The 14,740-nt window shown below is 42.5% G+C and overlaps 1 protein-coding gene across 1 annotated transcript; it reads right to left on the bottom strand.

Annotated features, from left to right (window-relative positions):
* Window positions 1–4,158: 4,158 nt before the first annotated feature.
* Window positions 4,159–9,302, bottom strand: LOC137875522 (reticulon-4 receptor-like 2). The gene is made up of 4 exons (XM_068714856.1): window positions 9,159–9,302; window positions 7,488–7,714; window positions 7,144–7,374; window positions 4,159–6,624 (listed from the first exon to the last, which is right to left on the bottom strand). The coding sequence occupies exons 1-4, from the start codon at window positions 9,205–9,207 to the stop codon at window positions 5,779–5,781; spliced, it is 1,353 nt and encodes a 450-aa protein (XP_068570957.1). The 5' UTR covers window positions 9,208–9,302; the 3' UTR covers window positions 4,159–5,778.
* Window positions 9,303–14,740: the final 5,438 nt, after the last annotated feature.

Raw genomic sequence — 14,740 nt, 5'->3', positions numbered from 1 at the left:
GTCTTTGCAGTCTGTTGCAGTGTATTTTTAGCCATGTGCGTAAAGCTTCAAGAGCGAACAGTCCGTCTGACAGATGTGCCCTGTCTTCACCCCGCTCTCCTCTTTTTATTCCAACTGACTCAAGACCGGATGCACAGAGCTGCTGGTTGACAATGTGCACGTACTCACAAACGCTCGCATGCACTCACATATTACTGTGGGTATATGTAGGTACACAGCAGAAGGCAGATATTTCATTCAGAAATACATTTTTTTCATGTGTGTTTGCTGCTCTCAGCTACAGCATTGTATTTTCTGAATCTTTAGGACTCTCCAGTTTGTAAAGATATATTCTGAAGTTTCATTGTTTAGTTGACTGATAATCCTGCAGTGAATCTCCCTCCTGCAATGGTTCTTGTAAATCTGTTACGCATTTTGTAACTTCATAGTGTGAAACATTGCCAATTGGTTAATTAAAAACTTGTGCTCAACCGCTGCCAAAAGAATGTGAGTTAACTGAACCAAACGTGAATAATTCTGAATTATTGTCTATTAAATTTACATTAGATTGATGATAAAATAAGTTGGAAATATACTTTTTACTGCACTACATACAGTATATCTGACAGTTGGACTTACTAGTTAAGTTTCAGATTTAGCTTTGAAATAAAAAAGCACTTAAAGCTTTGAAAATGCAATGCATTAATAAACTTTAAACCAGTGGTCCCCAACCTTTTTGACCTTTTATGTTTCAGATGTCTACGATTTGTTAGCAGTCCAACCAAAGAGATATTTCCCCCCTAAAAGTCTTACATACGTGAAAACAATTTCAAAACCAGTTGCATGAAATAAAACAGTATGAGTTAAAATCAACCTCATTCTCTTCTCCTAAAGTCTCCTTTTTGGCTTTTTGTAAATATTGTTTTGGTAAATATTGCTTCACGCTGATGATTTGGTGGCATTTTATCCAGTGACACACACACACACACATACACAAGCCAAGCAATGGGCTCATTATATTTTCAGTGGGTGAACTCATGGCAAAGTCTCGCTGTGTAGTGAGGATAGTCAGTGTTTCGATGATTTATTCAAATAGTCAGAGGATCACCTCATCTCTCTGTTTTCACTCGTTTCCTTCCTCTTACGTTTGGTGAGATATCCGGAGCAGAGGTTCGCTGCTCCGGAGGCTCATGTTTCCACGCACTGGACAAGTGAGCTGGTGAGCGCAACGGTGCTGCAAATGATTTTCATCAATTATGGATGTCACGTTGAATGCAGCACTGCATTGTCACATGGTAATTTAAACCTATTCTCTTCTTTAACATCAAGAAAAGACGACCTTTGTATTGTGTTCTATTGTTTCAGGGTAAAACCCCGGTGAATAATCCATTTCATCCTCCAGAATGTTCCTCTCAGCCTCTTTGTTTTTCTTCCTGCAGGCCCTCTGACGTCGGGGTGTGAGTCTCGGTTCTTCCTACCTATGCAAATAAGAACATGTGTGAGGGTGAACGTCAGCGAACACGCCAATGACACGCAAACAATCACGCCAACTAACACGAGCCAGCACACAGGCTTGGCCAGGACAAGCACAACCATGTAGGGGAGGCAGAGAGAGAAAGAAAGACAGAGAGGGACATAAGTGTTGGAATGATAGGGCTTCAGACAAAGACTGAGTGACAGCATATGAAAAGTAGGCAAACACACAAAAGAGAGCAAGAAAGGCAGAGGCAAGAAAAATGGGATGGAGAGTTGGGGGAGAATGAGTGGGCACAGTGTATGATAAGCGCTCATCATCAAAGTCTGACGACTTCAGAGGAATTCTCTCTGCTAATGGTCTGGTTGTGTTCCTGCACCAGAAAAACTGCAAAGATGTCCCGTGGCCACCCAGGCAGCTGCTTACAGGCCTAGAGAGCAAACGCCTACACTTCTGCCATGAAATAGCAACTTGGAAATACAGGAAGTGTAAGCACGTTGGTCACGATTCAAGTTTTTGATGTGCATTTCTCGAGGTGGTTAACCCTGGCAGAATAAGATATCACTCGTCCATTACTGCCTTCTGCACATTTCTGTGAAATTATGATCCATAGTCCTTTTACTTAACTTCAAAGCTGTTTTACGGTTGATTTTTGTTCAATATTTATGATTCTTAGAGTTGAGCTTAGTGACAATCTGCTTGTAACTGTTCATGAAAAGCTTGAACCAACCAAAGTCCTTTGATAATTCTGGACAACGGTAGTGATATTTCTCTTGTTTCCTATTTCACAAATAATGTCCATGAAAAGTCTAAACCCACATGATGTTTGAAGCCTTGACTGCCATAAATCATGCTCTTGTTTTAATGAATCCTTAAAGCAAAAGTTAGACATTTTAGATAATATACGTATTCACTTTCCGGTGGTATCAATCTTCTCATCTCACTCTATGCCAGAAGCGGATTTCCCAAAACTGATCCTTCAAACTGCTAATATCCTTACGTCAAAGAAAAACTCAACCCCATGGATTGTTTTACATTGTAATGCTGGCTGACAAGCAGCTGAGTGTAAACTTGTTACCGTCAGTGCTTTGGGATGAAAAGAGAGATAACTGTGAATAGTTGCATGTTGGGGACAGAGATAGTTCCATCGAAACACAGCATGGTTTGTTATACTGTTACAGTTTCGTATCTTGATGGAAAATTTTGTATCTTTTGCCACTGGAGATGTTTCTGCAACTTTTTATGTGGTTGCAACATCCACTACTGTACTGACAGAATATTGAATTTACTGCATCTCCACAGGAACACAAAAAGCACACCACTAGACAACAAAATGTAACCATAAGTAGCATGCTGACAATGAACCTTACAAAAGTGCAGCCTAACAGAGCAGCAAATCACAAACTTCTATGACACTGGTTCATACATTAATTGGTTAATTAACAACCTCAGATTTAAATTGACCTTCTTTGTGGTAAAAATGCGCACGTTAAATTTGAGGAAATGAAAAGTTCAGAATGAAAGATGCTGTTAAGGATAATAATGTATGTGGGTTTGAGGATTTATCTGCTGTGACCTATGACTGGGAGAAGTGAGGAAGCGTTGGTCACAGAGAGGAGAAAAATAAAGGAGAGAAAAGGAGAAGAAAAGAGAGGTGTGAAAGTGATGAATAATTTGTGAGCTTGAAGATAATAAAGATTAGAGGGCCGCTCACCGAAACTTCTCTGAACTTTATAACTTGTGTGTGTGTAAGTGTGTATTTACACGTATAAGTGTATGCAACACATGAGTGTATGCATCATTATCATGGCGTGAGCTAATCTGTTGAGGGGGTGTGCTGATTCCGGGACACATCGTCACATTTTCATCCTGGCGTGTTCCCCATTCAGCCCCTTCCCTGAATCATACCCGCACACACACATACACACACATACACACACACACACACACACACACACACACACACACACACACACACACACACACACATACACACATACACATACACACACACAAACACACACACACACACACACACTACACTTTGACAGCTCATCATGATATGGCCCAATATAGCTGCACATGGTGAGAAAAGTGACTGGGGCGAGGAGTGAACACAGTTGAGACCAGTGACCTTCACCAAACACACCCACATTTTCACATTGGATTTCTTACACATTCCCATACTTGTGTACTCGCACACACGCACATGCACACACACACACACACACACACACACACACACACACACACACACACACACTCACACGCTAGAAATATCACCTCCCTTTTCTAAAAGGTTTGACAGGAGCGCCATGACGTGACTCTCTGAAAAAAAAGGTCCAGACTGTTGACTTAATTGAAGGATGTCAAAGCTATCACATTTCAAAAGGAAAGACTGCTAAAGGATGATACTGACCACATTCTTGCTCATGCTTCTCTCATTTTACTGTTCTTCTATTGTGAAAGTGTAAAATACTGCCTGTCTCAAATTCTATTCAGAAGGCTACTGATTCAACAAAATGTTGCGATGCTAGGCTATCAACACTTAAGGTTTCTACTATAGTTATCTGTATACATTGTGTTTGTGCTGATGTGCCAGCTCACTAACTTTTGCAATTTCTTTCTATTCCTTTGTGGCATCCTTAGCAAACAAAGACGAGAGTAAAATAAAAAAAACTGTGAAACACCCCACACACTTCTGTTTGATTGTTTATTTATTTTAGTAAAGCGAAACACTTTCCCAACAAGTTTTTGAAAAATACAGACTCTATCAGTGTCACAATATCCTTCAAGTCATAAAGGTTATCATATAAAGTACAGCTTCAATATGAAAGAGATGATTTGATGTATGACAGCTTGATTATCCTCGTAGTCTGTTTATGGTCTCTCGTACCATACAATACAAAAATCTGATGAAATCCGAGGATTTACCAAATGTGTTCAGATAAAGCAGACATATTCCCATGCATTTCTGAAACGATACAGTTTTCAAACCCTGGGTCCTAGTAGTTTATCTGTGGGATTTTTTTCAACTTTCAATCTGAGCTGAGAAGAAATACATGCAATCTTTTACATACGCACACAGTCACACTGACAGAACCAATTACAGGTCAATGTGTAAATGCCAGCAGGAACAGAGACCTGAGGCATCAAACAACACAAAGGGTTGTAAAGGATTCAGCCTTGATGTTGTTTTTGCCTTGTTCTGTGTCAGCTTGGACAAACAGACAAACGAGAGCCATATTTCTAAAGGAAAAACAGGCACATACACACAGGCATTTCAAGAGAAGACCTAATCAAACTGGTCTTTTCAGGACTTTGGTTATTAGTCAACAAAAACGGAACCCCCCCACACACACACATACACACACACACACACACACACACACACACACAAACTCAGAACCAGGAGCACAACATTTGTCGGTTGCCTGAGAGAAGAAGACGAGACAACAAAACGTGAGGGGCAAAAAGAAGAGTTTCCACTTTTCATTGGTTTGCCTTCCATTTACAATCTAAGTATCTCTTCTATCACCGCAAGCTGTCATTAACTGAATGGTATTAATATGGACAGTAAATGTCCAGCTAGGCTAAAATACAGAGCAGTTTAGGATGATTGTATGTACAGTCATGATGCGTGGTATGTACAAGTGTGGGCGGTGGTTTGCTGGCATCTCTGGGATCCCACAAGGTTTTGAATTTGAAGGAGAGAGGAGAGCCGCTCTTTGCTGCAGTTGTAATGATCCTCTCATCCTTCTCTGCCTTTAGATGCATATCTTAAGCTTATTCTGGTATCATTAACCATCACTTTTATTCACGATGAAAGACAGAAATCAGTGAGGGACAACGTAAGCGGTGAGTGGATGTTGTGCACTTATAGAAAATAGCTGTTGACGATCTACAACGCCTGCGTTGTTTACAGCTGATATTAAAAAACGTCTGGAGACATCACCAACTGTCACCAACTGTCTCTGTGTGTGTTGTGTCTCTATCATTTCCTCATGTTGTCGTAGGTTTCTGCCTTTGTACCGTCACTATCAGAGTCAGTTTCCATGATCTGAGCCCTGTTTTTTTTAAGCCTGTACTAATCAGCAGCAGCTACTTCAACATTGAAATCCTGCCCTGCTCTACATCAGCTCAACTGATCCCTGCTCTTTACAACAGCTCCCTGTTGCCTCGCCTGCCTGTCTCCTGCATCAGTGTAGCACCTTCTGCAAGTCGAGGAGGTAACTGAAAGGAATCACGATCCAGGTTTTTGTTAGAGTTGGAAAGAGCGCGTGGAGAAATCAGAGGGGAAAGAAGGGAGTGGAGGAGAGAAGAGTTCAGCCAAAAAGAAAATGGATGGAAAATGTGACTACGGAGAGGGAGAGGAGGTAGAGGAGGGATGGGGTGCTGGGCAAGGAGGAGGACGAGGGGAAGGCTGGGTTGTTGTAGCCTGGGGGGCACTCCAGATCAAAGCAAGGAATGGAGGCGTCTTCGTTTCCGTAGTTGGCCCAGTATTCTTCTTGGTCCAGCTTGGGGAGCGCCACCTCATCCTCCGACAGTTCATACTTGGAGGAAAAGGTTTCAGACGGGATTTTGGGGAGGTGCTGAGGTTTTCCCTCAGTGCTTTTCTTGTACGAGCCCTTGGATGAAGATGCGGGCTTGTGCTTGGAGAACCACCAGCGGGTCTTGGTGCTGAAGGTGGTCGTGGTGGTTCCTGCCAGAGAGCCGGGGTCAGGCAGAGGGCAGAGGGCGAAGTCCATCTCCCGGAGGAATCTGAGGTCCTGGCCGCGACGTTGGGATGGTGAGGCGCACATGAGCTCAGAGGAGGAGAGGCGGGCCTTGCGGAACCACTCCCAAAGGGGTTGGGCCTCACAGCCGCAGGACCAGGGGTTATCATTGAGGCGGAGGAACTGGATGCCTTGGGTATCTTTCATGGCCTGGCCTGGCAGCTCGGCCAGGGAGTTGTTGAACAGGTAAAGGATGGTCAGGCGGCCCAGGTCACGGAAAGCCCGACGGTTGACCTGCCTGACACGGTTGTCATGGAGAAGGAGGCGGTCCAGGTTGACCAGGCCTCTGAACACATTCTCAGAGAGGGCACGGATGCGGTTTCCATGCAGAAAGAGGTGGGTGAGGTTGACCAGATCTGAGAACAGGTCATCCTGCAGAAAGTGGAGCTGATTCTCCTGGAGAAAAGTCAAAACACAAGAAGATTTAGTGCTGTGGAAAAGTTCAGGAAAAAAAAAAGTCTGTTGTGTGATTCTAGTTTTAAAAAAAATCAGTGGTAACTATCAACTTTGATAGGAGGGAATTAATCCCTACCATAACATATATGTGCACTTGAGGCTGTGCTTGGTTAATCATATGATGAATAGTGCTTATTGAACCTGAGATGTGCTGCACTGGTTCTAGATCTTATGAGTGTTTAAATATTTACGTATAAACATAGTCTCAGTTTGCATTTTTGTATTGCATGTGCTGTGTGCAAATCACTGAACCTACTTAAAACAATTCTTCAACCTGCACTGTGTCAAGATGTCTCTTTGTGTGTGGGCGTTCAGCCTGCATGTTGGCAACTGATGTGTCCATCAATTAATTCTGCAACACAAGTGTGTATTCCTGAAAGCATCATATCTACAAACTCATGCATGACTATCAAATATGTATTTTTGCATGTGTGTGTTTAGTGCGTGTGCTGGTTTTACCTGCAGGTAGAGGAATTGCAGGCTGTACAGTTTGAGGAAGAGGTCATGGGGGAGAGCGGCCAGCTTGCAGCGATGCATGTGCAGGCTCTGCAGCTTCTCCAAGCCCCTGAAGGCTCCACCTTCCAGGCGCTGTAGCGGGTTATCGCCCAGATCCAGCTCCTCCAGCACCCTGAGGTTACTGAAGGCCCCGGCCTCGATCCATGTGATGTTGTTGCCATATAGCCAAAGCACCTGCACAGAATTAAGAACAAATGATGGGATGAGAAAAAAAGACAAATAAGAATGTCTGCAAATATTGCTGGGAAATTCAACAGATGGACACATACACACTGAGCCATTTTTACCTGTGTCTCGAAGCCAAAAGAGTCCGCACGCAGTTCTGTGATGCGGTTGTTCTGCAGGAAAACACGTTGTGAATCATATGGCACACCGGACGGCACTATGGTGAGGTTCTGGGACTGGCAGCTGACCGTCATGGGCGTAGGGTAACACACACACAGCCTGGGACATGCAGATACCCCGCCCGGCTTCACCACCACCAGCCACAGAATCAGCCACAGAGATAGTCCACCTGCAGAGAGAGAGAGAGAGAGAGAGAGAGAGAGAGAGAGAGAGAGAGAGAGAGAGAGAGAGAGAGAGAGAGAGAGAGAGAGGACGTTAATTCTCCTGAGAAACAATGGAACACAATTGGAGGTCCGGTTAGCAGCAAATGACCATTGTTGCAGCAGTTAGTCTGAGAGACAGACAGACAAAGAAAGAGATGTTGATTTCAGCTTTTGGCACCAGTCTTTCTTCACTGTCTGTCTGTCAAACCTGTTGCTGTCGACAGTGATTCTTTTTAGCACTGCTGTGCTGTCACCCGTGACTTGTTGATGGCTCCCAGTAATTTGGGGTTCATGTATAATTCACCAGGTTACATTACAGAAATCATTCACCCATTCATATCCACCTTGGAGACCACTTTACAAAGGTCTCCATGGCTGTTGTGACTCTGTTACATAACTCTGTATTTAAGCTTTTTAGAACAGGAAATCTCCACAAATCTAATGAAACGGACATGCAAGGGACAAGAAACGTGAATTACACGTGACTCAATGCGTTAAATTAACCTAGTTCCCTAGTTATCAAAAGGACGTTTCTGTTGAGAGGTTTACCAAGCAGAGGGCATGCGTAAAACCTGCAACCAGACCCGGATCAGGTTCGGTTCTTATCAATATTGCAACAGCTTCTTGGCACAGCTCGGATAACGGCGTACAAAGGTGGCCACCGAGGGAAAAGCACATACATGTAATAATAATGAGGTTCCCATTCATCTGTTGTGCGCAAGATTTTCCACTGGCTCACCTCTTGACCTTTTAACATGTTGGACTATTAGCAGCGCTGGAGGCTGAGGGAGAACTGGAGATTGGGAACGAGACACCTTTCTCGAGTCTTTGCACGTCTTATTTACTCCAAAGTCAACACGAGATTAGGAAACGTTCGGAATCGTGTCCGCATGAATCATATCTTCATGCGTAAAAGAGATATGGAGAGATTGAATACGGAGGTTTTGGTAAACTTTATAGGTGAGCTAAAACAGTCAAACTAACTTGATCACGTGCTGCAAATTACGTTTTTCTTCGATATCACTTCAATTCAGCATACATTACATTTTGTTCTTGCTTTTACTGTCAAATCTTTGCGCTAAAATGCTCCAAATGTGCGCAGTCGGTCTCTCTCTCTATGTAATACATTCCTCTCAATTTGTAAGCTCCACAATTGACAAACAGGATTTTAATTTAAATGGGCGCCGCTTGGTTAACCATTTAAATTAGGCATATATACAAAATGACTGCGCGTAAAAGCATCATGAAGTCTATATACATTTAGTTGTTTTCATCTGATTTTCAAGTTTAAAATATGAATGTTCCGTAAACTTGTTAGGCTACTTGTTAAAAATACGAAGGCAATAAGTGTACTAACTCAAAACACTGCATTGCATTCAAACTGCAGGTGCATCATGGAAAGCAACTCACCTTTAAAGTTGCGTGCGCTGGAGCGCCTCACGGTGCAACGAGTCCCCATCTCGAACCAAAGCCGAAAGCGAGTTAGCCTGCGCGGCGTGTAAGTGCCTGCTTGCTGCTATCTCTGCTGTGGTTCAGCTCTGGTGAGCGAGTTGCTGCGGCTTCAGGCAGTGACGTCCTGGAGTCCCTGGAAGCTGTTTATACCCGCGCCAGGGTCTTCGCCCACAGTGTAGGCGGCGGAGGTTTCTCTCTACGTCAGCCCAGGAAGGAGGGGTGAGAGTCACCGGAGGAAGCGACAAGAAAGGCAGTGATGGGGCGGGTTTTGTCACTGTCTTCACTGTGGCGTTACCTAAGAAAGTAACGCATCACTGTCTGTCAAAAGTAAGATTGTTACTAGATTATTCCTAATGATGAGGCACTTAAATGGCACCACAGAACACATTCTATGAGCCTACATAAGAAATGTTAGAACGCGAACAAAGTATTCTACCTTTTGCCATTGTTTTTGGGAATATATCCTGAATTTACTTTCAGTGGTTTGATGAAATTCCGTGTGTGGGAGAAAGCCAGCTGAGGAGTGGGATGGATGGAGGTTTGTGGTGACAACAGAATTTCTGGGTTAAAGTTTAAATTTACTGCGTGATTTGTAGTTAATTAGAGTGTCGGTGTGGTTGGAAGACGAGGCGGGAAAACTCATTTGGCATTAAAGCCAAAAAATCATCTGTCTCATAGTGTAGGCCAGTTTTGGAAAGAAGCCGAGAGCCGCCTACAATTCAGAACAACAGATGAACATGATGGGGAAACCCAGCAGTGGGGCTAAACGATACAACACAACATATGGACTGAATGTGAGGAGGAGAGTTGACATACAATGACAAATATCTGTGGGACTACACTGTACATCCAAGAACGTGTGTCACCAACAAATACAATTTTGCATTTATGAAAGATTATTTAAGTCCTGCTGTAAATGCTGTAATGGTAAGATGGACGAATGATGTCATTGAGGACACTGTTTACTTGGTTTGCTGGGGAAGATGTGGTGCAGCATGTGGGTGGGATGCGGAGGTCTTCTGCATGTGGAACAAACTGTCAGTGCAAGGTGGGCTAGGTTTACTCACAACTGATTCCTCCCTTCATAACATGGGTCAAGGCCCGGTTCATCATGATGCACATCGTCTGTTCCAAAGTGAACAAACACTCACCAAAACCTGCTCCATGGAAGGTCATCTGCAAAGCCAAGCTGTGAGCAGTGCAGGGCATAAGTTGTGTGCCTGGAGTCACACTGTTTCTTGGCTATGGTGTAGTGATTAGTAGAGGCAGACCGCTCAGTCAGGCATTAGTCTCCATGGGGGTCTGTGGGACACAGAAGGTCACATGTGTGAGTGTGTGGAGGCACATGATATGTATTCACACTGTTCTTGGCCCCAGGGCAACTGGGGGAGGCAGCCAGCTCACCAATCAGACTACATCTTCACGGAGGCTATGGGAGTGTGTGTGGGAAGTTCTTGGTGCCCCTTCCACAATATTGATCAAGTATCCAGGCTGACGTGTGTGTACCTGTGTGTGTGTGTTAGCATTGTTTCTGATTTGAGACTTGTACACACCTGTTATTTAATTAAACCTTGTACTGTGTGTGTGTGTGTGTGTGTGTGTGTGTGTGTGTGTGTGTGTGTGTGTGTGTGTGTGTGTGTACATCTCACACATCTCCACTCCCAGATCCCCTCTCTTACAGCTTCTCAGTAGCCTGCTGTGTCAAAGTGAATCACGGGCACACTGGCATTTACTCTGGTGTAAACACAGCATGTTCAACGATTCTGTCCTGATCCTAAAAAAATGTGTTGCAGACTCCGTCTTTAACCCCCACTAACTCACACACACACACACACACACACACACACACACACACACACACACACACACACACACACACACACACACACACACACACACACACACACACACACACAAAACACTCTCACAACCTTGAGTGTATGCTTCTGTCCACATCATGGCCTTACAGGTGAGAAAACCCAGAAAGCTGGAACTTTTGGGTTGTATTTTCTTGCCTCCTCATAACACTTGGGCCAGATCACGAATCCACCAATTAGGATATGTTTATGCGATACGCAACATAAAATGTGACTGCATGGCAAAACAGCCAAGTGTAAAAATCTCAACAATAGCTAGTTAAATACCAAAGTTTTCCACATTCTTCAAATCCAAGCTATTAAATGCAGCGTGAGGCTGATGTGTGTAGAAGTGTATGAATCAGACACAATGTGGGTGTCATTTGGGACAGCAAAGGTCTGAAGAGACTTTGTTAACAAGATAATGAATCATTTGATATTTAGTCGGAGCAGAAGATAAGCTTCTGATCTGCAACCCATTTAAATAAACGCCTGCTGAGGTTCTTTAAGGCCTCGAAATTGTTAAATGTGAGCCTTTAACATTTTTTCTTGTATGTGACAAATTAATTCAGTTATTTTTTCAGGAAATTAGAGCCATGTTGCTATTCATTTTTCACTTCAAATCTTAAATCACATACCATAAATTCTATTCAACTTGTGTTTTATAAACAGGTTTGCCTCAAATCCTCTTTCCACAGACCTTTAATCTAAATATCTGATACTGTTACTACTAATTATTAATTATGGCTCTGTGCTTTTCAAGCCACAACAGTGTGACAGAGCCAGCATGAACAATACCAGGACCCTGAAACTGAAGTCACTAAATGGAACTCAGCCATCATTATTTTGTGTTATTATTTACACACATGATCTTCCTATTGATACATGTCAAAATGTCTGTTGTTTACATAATATACAGTAGCATTAGCATCTCCCTAAAGCAGAGGGGGAAAAAGAATTCAGATACTTTACTAAAGAAAAACCCACATTGTAAAAATACTCCATTACATGTAAGTCCTGCATAATAATTTATTTCAAGGAAAAGTATTAGTATAAAAATATATTAAGAAACACTAAGAAAAGTGCCCCATGTGAGCGGTAAATTCCATACATTATACTGTATATAGCATACAGTTGTGGTCAAAAGTTTACATACACTTGTAAAGAACATAATGTCATGGCTCTCTTGAGTTTCCAGTTATTTCTACAACTCTGATTTTTCTCTGATAGAGTGATTGGAACAGATACTTCTTTTTCACAAAAAACATTCATGAAGTTTGGTTCTTTCATGACTTTATTATGGGTTAACAGAAAAAGTGACAAAATCTGCTGGGTCAAAAATATACATACAGCAACATGAATTAGCAATTTTGGTGACTTAGAAAGTTGTGTCAATGAAATGAGCTTCATAGCATGGCCTCTTAACTTCTTGTGAGTGATTATGAGTGACTACAGCTGGTGACTTCTCTGAGGCCATTTAAATAGGGCTCATTGGATACAAACGCCCACAAACGCTACAATGGGAAAGTCAAAGGAGCTCAGCATGGATCTGAAAAAGCGAATCATTGACTTGAACAAGTCAGGAAAGTCACTTGGAGCCATTTCAAAGCAGCTGCAGGTCCCAAGAGCAACAGTGCAAACAATTGTTTGTAAGTATAAAGTGCATGGCACTGTTTTGTCACTGCCACGATCAGGAAGAAAACGCAAGCTATCACCTGCTGCTGAGAGAAAATTGGTCAGGAGGGTGAAGAGTCAACCGAGAACCACCAAAAAGCAGATCTGCCAAGAATTAGAAGCTGCTAGAACACAGGTGTCAGTGTCCACAGTCAAGCGTGTTTTGCATCTCCATGGACTGAGAGGCTGCCGTGCAAGAAGGAAGCCCTTGCTCCAAAAGCGACATCTTAAGGCTCGACTGAAGTTTGCTGCTGGTCACATGGACAAAGATAAGACCTTCTGGAGGAAAGTTCTGTGGTCAGACGAAACAAAAATCGAGCTGTTTGGCCACAATGCCCAGCAATATGTTTGGAGGAGAAAAGGTGAGGCCTTTAACCCCAAGAACACCATGCCTACCGTCAAGCACGGTGGTGGTAGTATTATGCTGTGGGGCTGTTTTGTTGCCAATGGAACTGGTGCTTTACAGAGAGTAAATGGGATAATGAAGAAGGAGGATTACCTTCAAATTCTTCAAGATAACCTAAAATCATCAGCCCGAAGGTTGGGTCTTGGGCGCAGTTGGGTGTTCCAACAGGACAATGACCCCAAACACACATCAAAAGTGGTAATGGAATGGCTAAATCAGGCTAGAATTAGGGTTTTAGAATGGCCTTCCCAAAGTCCTAACTTAAATCCCACTTAAGAACATGTGGACAATGCTGAAGAAACAAGTCCATGTCAGAAAGCCATCAAATTTAACTGAACTGCACCAATTCTGTCAAGAGGAGTGGTCAAAGATTCAACGAGAAGCTTGCCAGAAGCTTGTGGATGGCTACCAAAAGCGCCTAATTGAAGTGAAAATGGCCAAGAGACATGTAACCAAATATTAGCACTGCTGTATGTATATTTTTGACCCAGCAGATTTGATCACTTTTTCTGTTAACCCATAATAAAGTCATGAAAGAACCAAACTTCATGAATGTTTTTTTGTGACAAAGAAGTATCTGTTCCAATCACTCTATCAGAGAAAAATCAGAGTTGTAGAAATAACTGGAAACTCAAGAGAGCCATGACATTATGTTCTTTACAAGTGTATGTAAACTTTTGACCACAACTGTATATAGTAAATAGCATTTACAGTTGGTCCAAGTGATGCTATTGTAGTTTATAATGAATATGTTATAAGATCTAGTGCTTTGTCTATAAAATCGTGATCTGAAAAGTAATGAACTTTCTGGTAAATGAATGGAAAAGAGCAGGATATTTCCTTGTGAAAGATATTGAAGTAAAAGTACAAAGTAACATAAAACTGGAACACAAATCAATATTTTCAAACTGTAAATAACAAAGTGCAGCTCTTCAGTAAATGTATAAGGTTACTTTACATCCACTGAAATAAAACCATAAAAATAACCCCAAGAACGAGCATGGGTGTCTACATCATTTTGTCCATATAGTGTAATTCATTTTTCACTGCATTCTTTTCCTTATTAATAAGATAAATCTAAAAGTCACAGTGTTCATTAGTCTTGAGCAGTTATGTGCTTTGTTTTGAGCTACAACCCAAAAACTCAGATCATCAATAAGCTCCCTGTACACGTTGTAGCCTGTTCAGTCATTCAGTGTCAGAGATAATTTGTTTTCCCACCAGCTCCCCGCAGCAGATGGAAAGCAACACATTAAAGCTGATACAATTTTTTCTGTTGCTCCAATCAACGAGAACAGACATGAGTTAGGGAGGCTGTCAAATCTATGGGTGATAAAGACATCTTTAGACCCTGCGACAGATTCAGTCCGTTTAAAAAAAAGCAAAACAACATGTAACAAGTCACCCCATTACCAGACTGGCGTGTCTGTCTCCTCCACTCCTCCCGCCTTTGCTCCGATTTCTGTCACACATTTGTTTATGCAAGTCTGTATTTTGAAATTGCCCAGATACTGAGGTTTTAAACGTCGATGACGCAGATGAAAGGGAGGAACACAGACGACAGACTTCGAACAGTTGCAGGTTTTCTGGGCTCACTGCGTTGT

Source organism: Cebidichthys violaceus, unplaced genomic scaffold, assembly GCF_023349555.1.
Source record: "Cebidichthys violaceus isolate CVI_PGR_0920_01 unplaced genomic scaffold, fCebVio1.0.p SCAF_2, whole genome shotgun sequence".
NCBI classification, from domain to species: Eukaryota; Metazoa; Chordata; class Actinopteri; order Perciformes; family Stichaeidae; genus Cebidichthys; species Cebidichthys violaceus.
Note: the sequence above shows the minus strand (reverse complement) of the source record. Positions and strands in the feature narration are given on the sequence as shown.

Bases quoted from the DNA above. Each gene is read 5' to 3' on its own strand.
- LOC137875522 (XM_068714856.1), bottom strand. From the start codon at position 9,207: ATGGGGACTCGTTGCACCGTGAGGCGCTCCAGCGCACGCAACTTTAAA. The intron at 7,715-9,158 runs GTGAGTTGCTTT...CTCTCTCTGCAG, and splicing joins CAGCGCACGCAACTTTAAAG to GTGGACTATCTCTGTGGCTG. The intron at 7,375-7,487 runs GTAAAAATGGCT...AATTCTGTGCAG, and splicing joins CTTTTGGCTTCGAGACACAG to GTGCTTTGGCTATATGGCAA.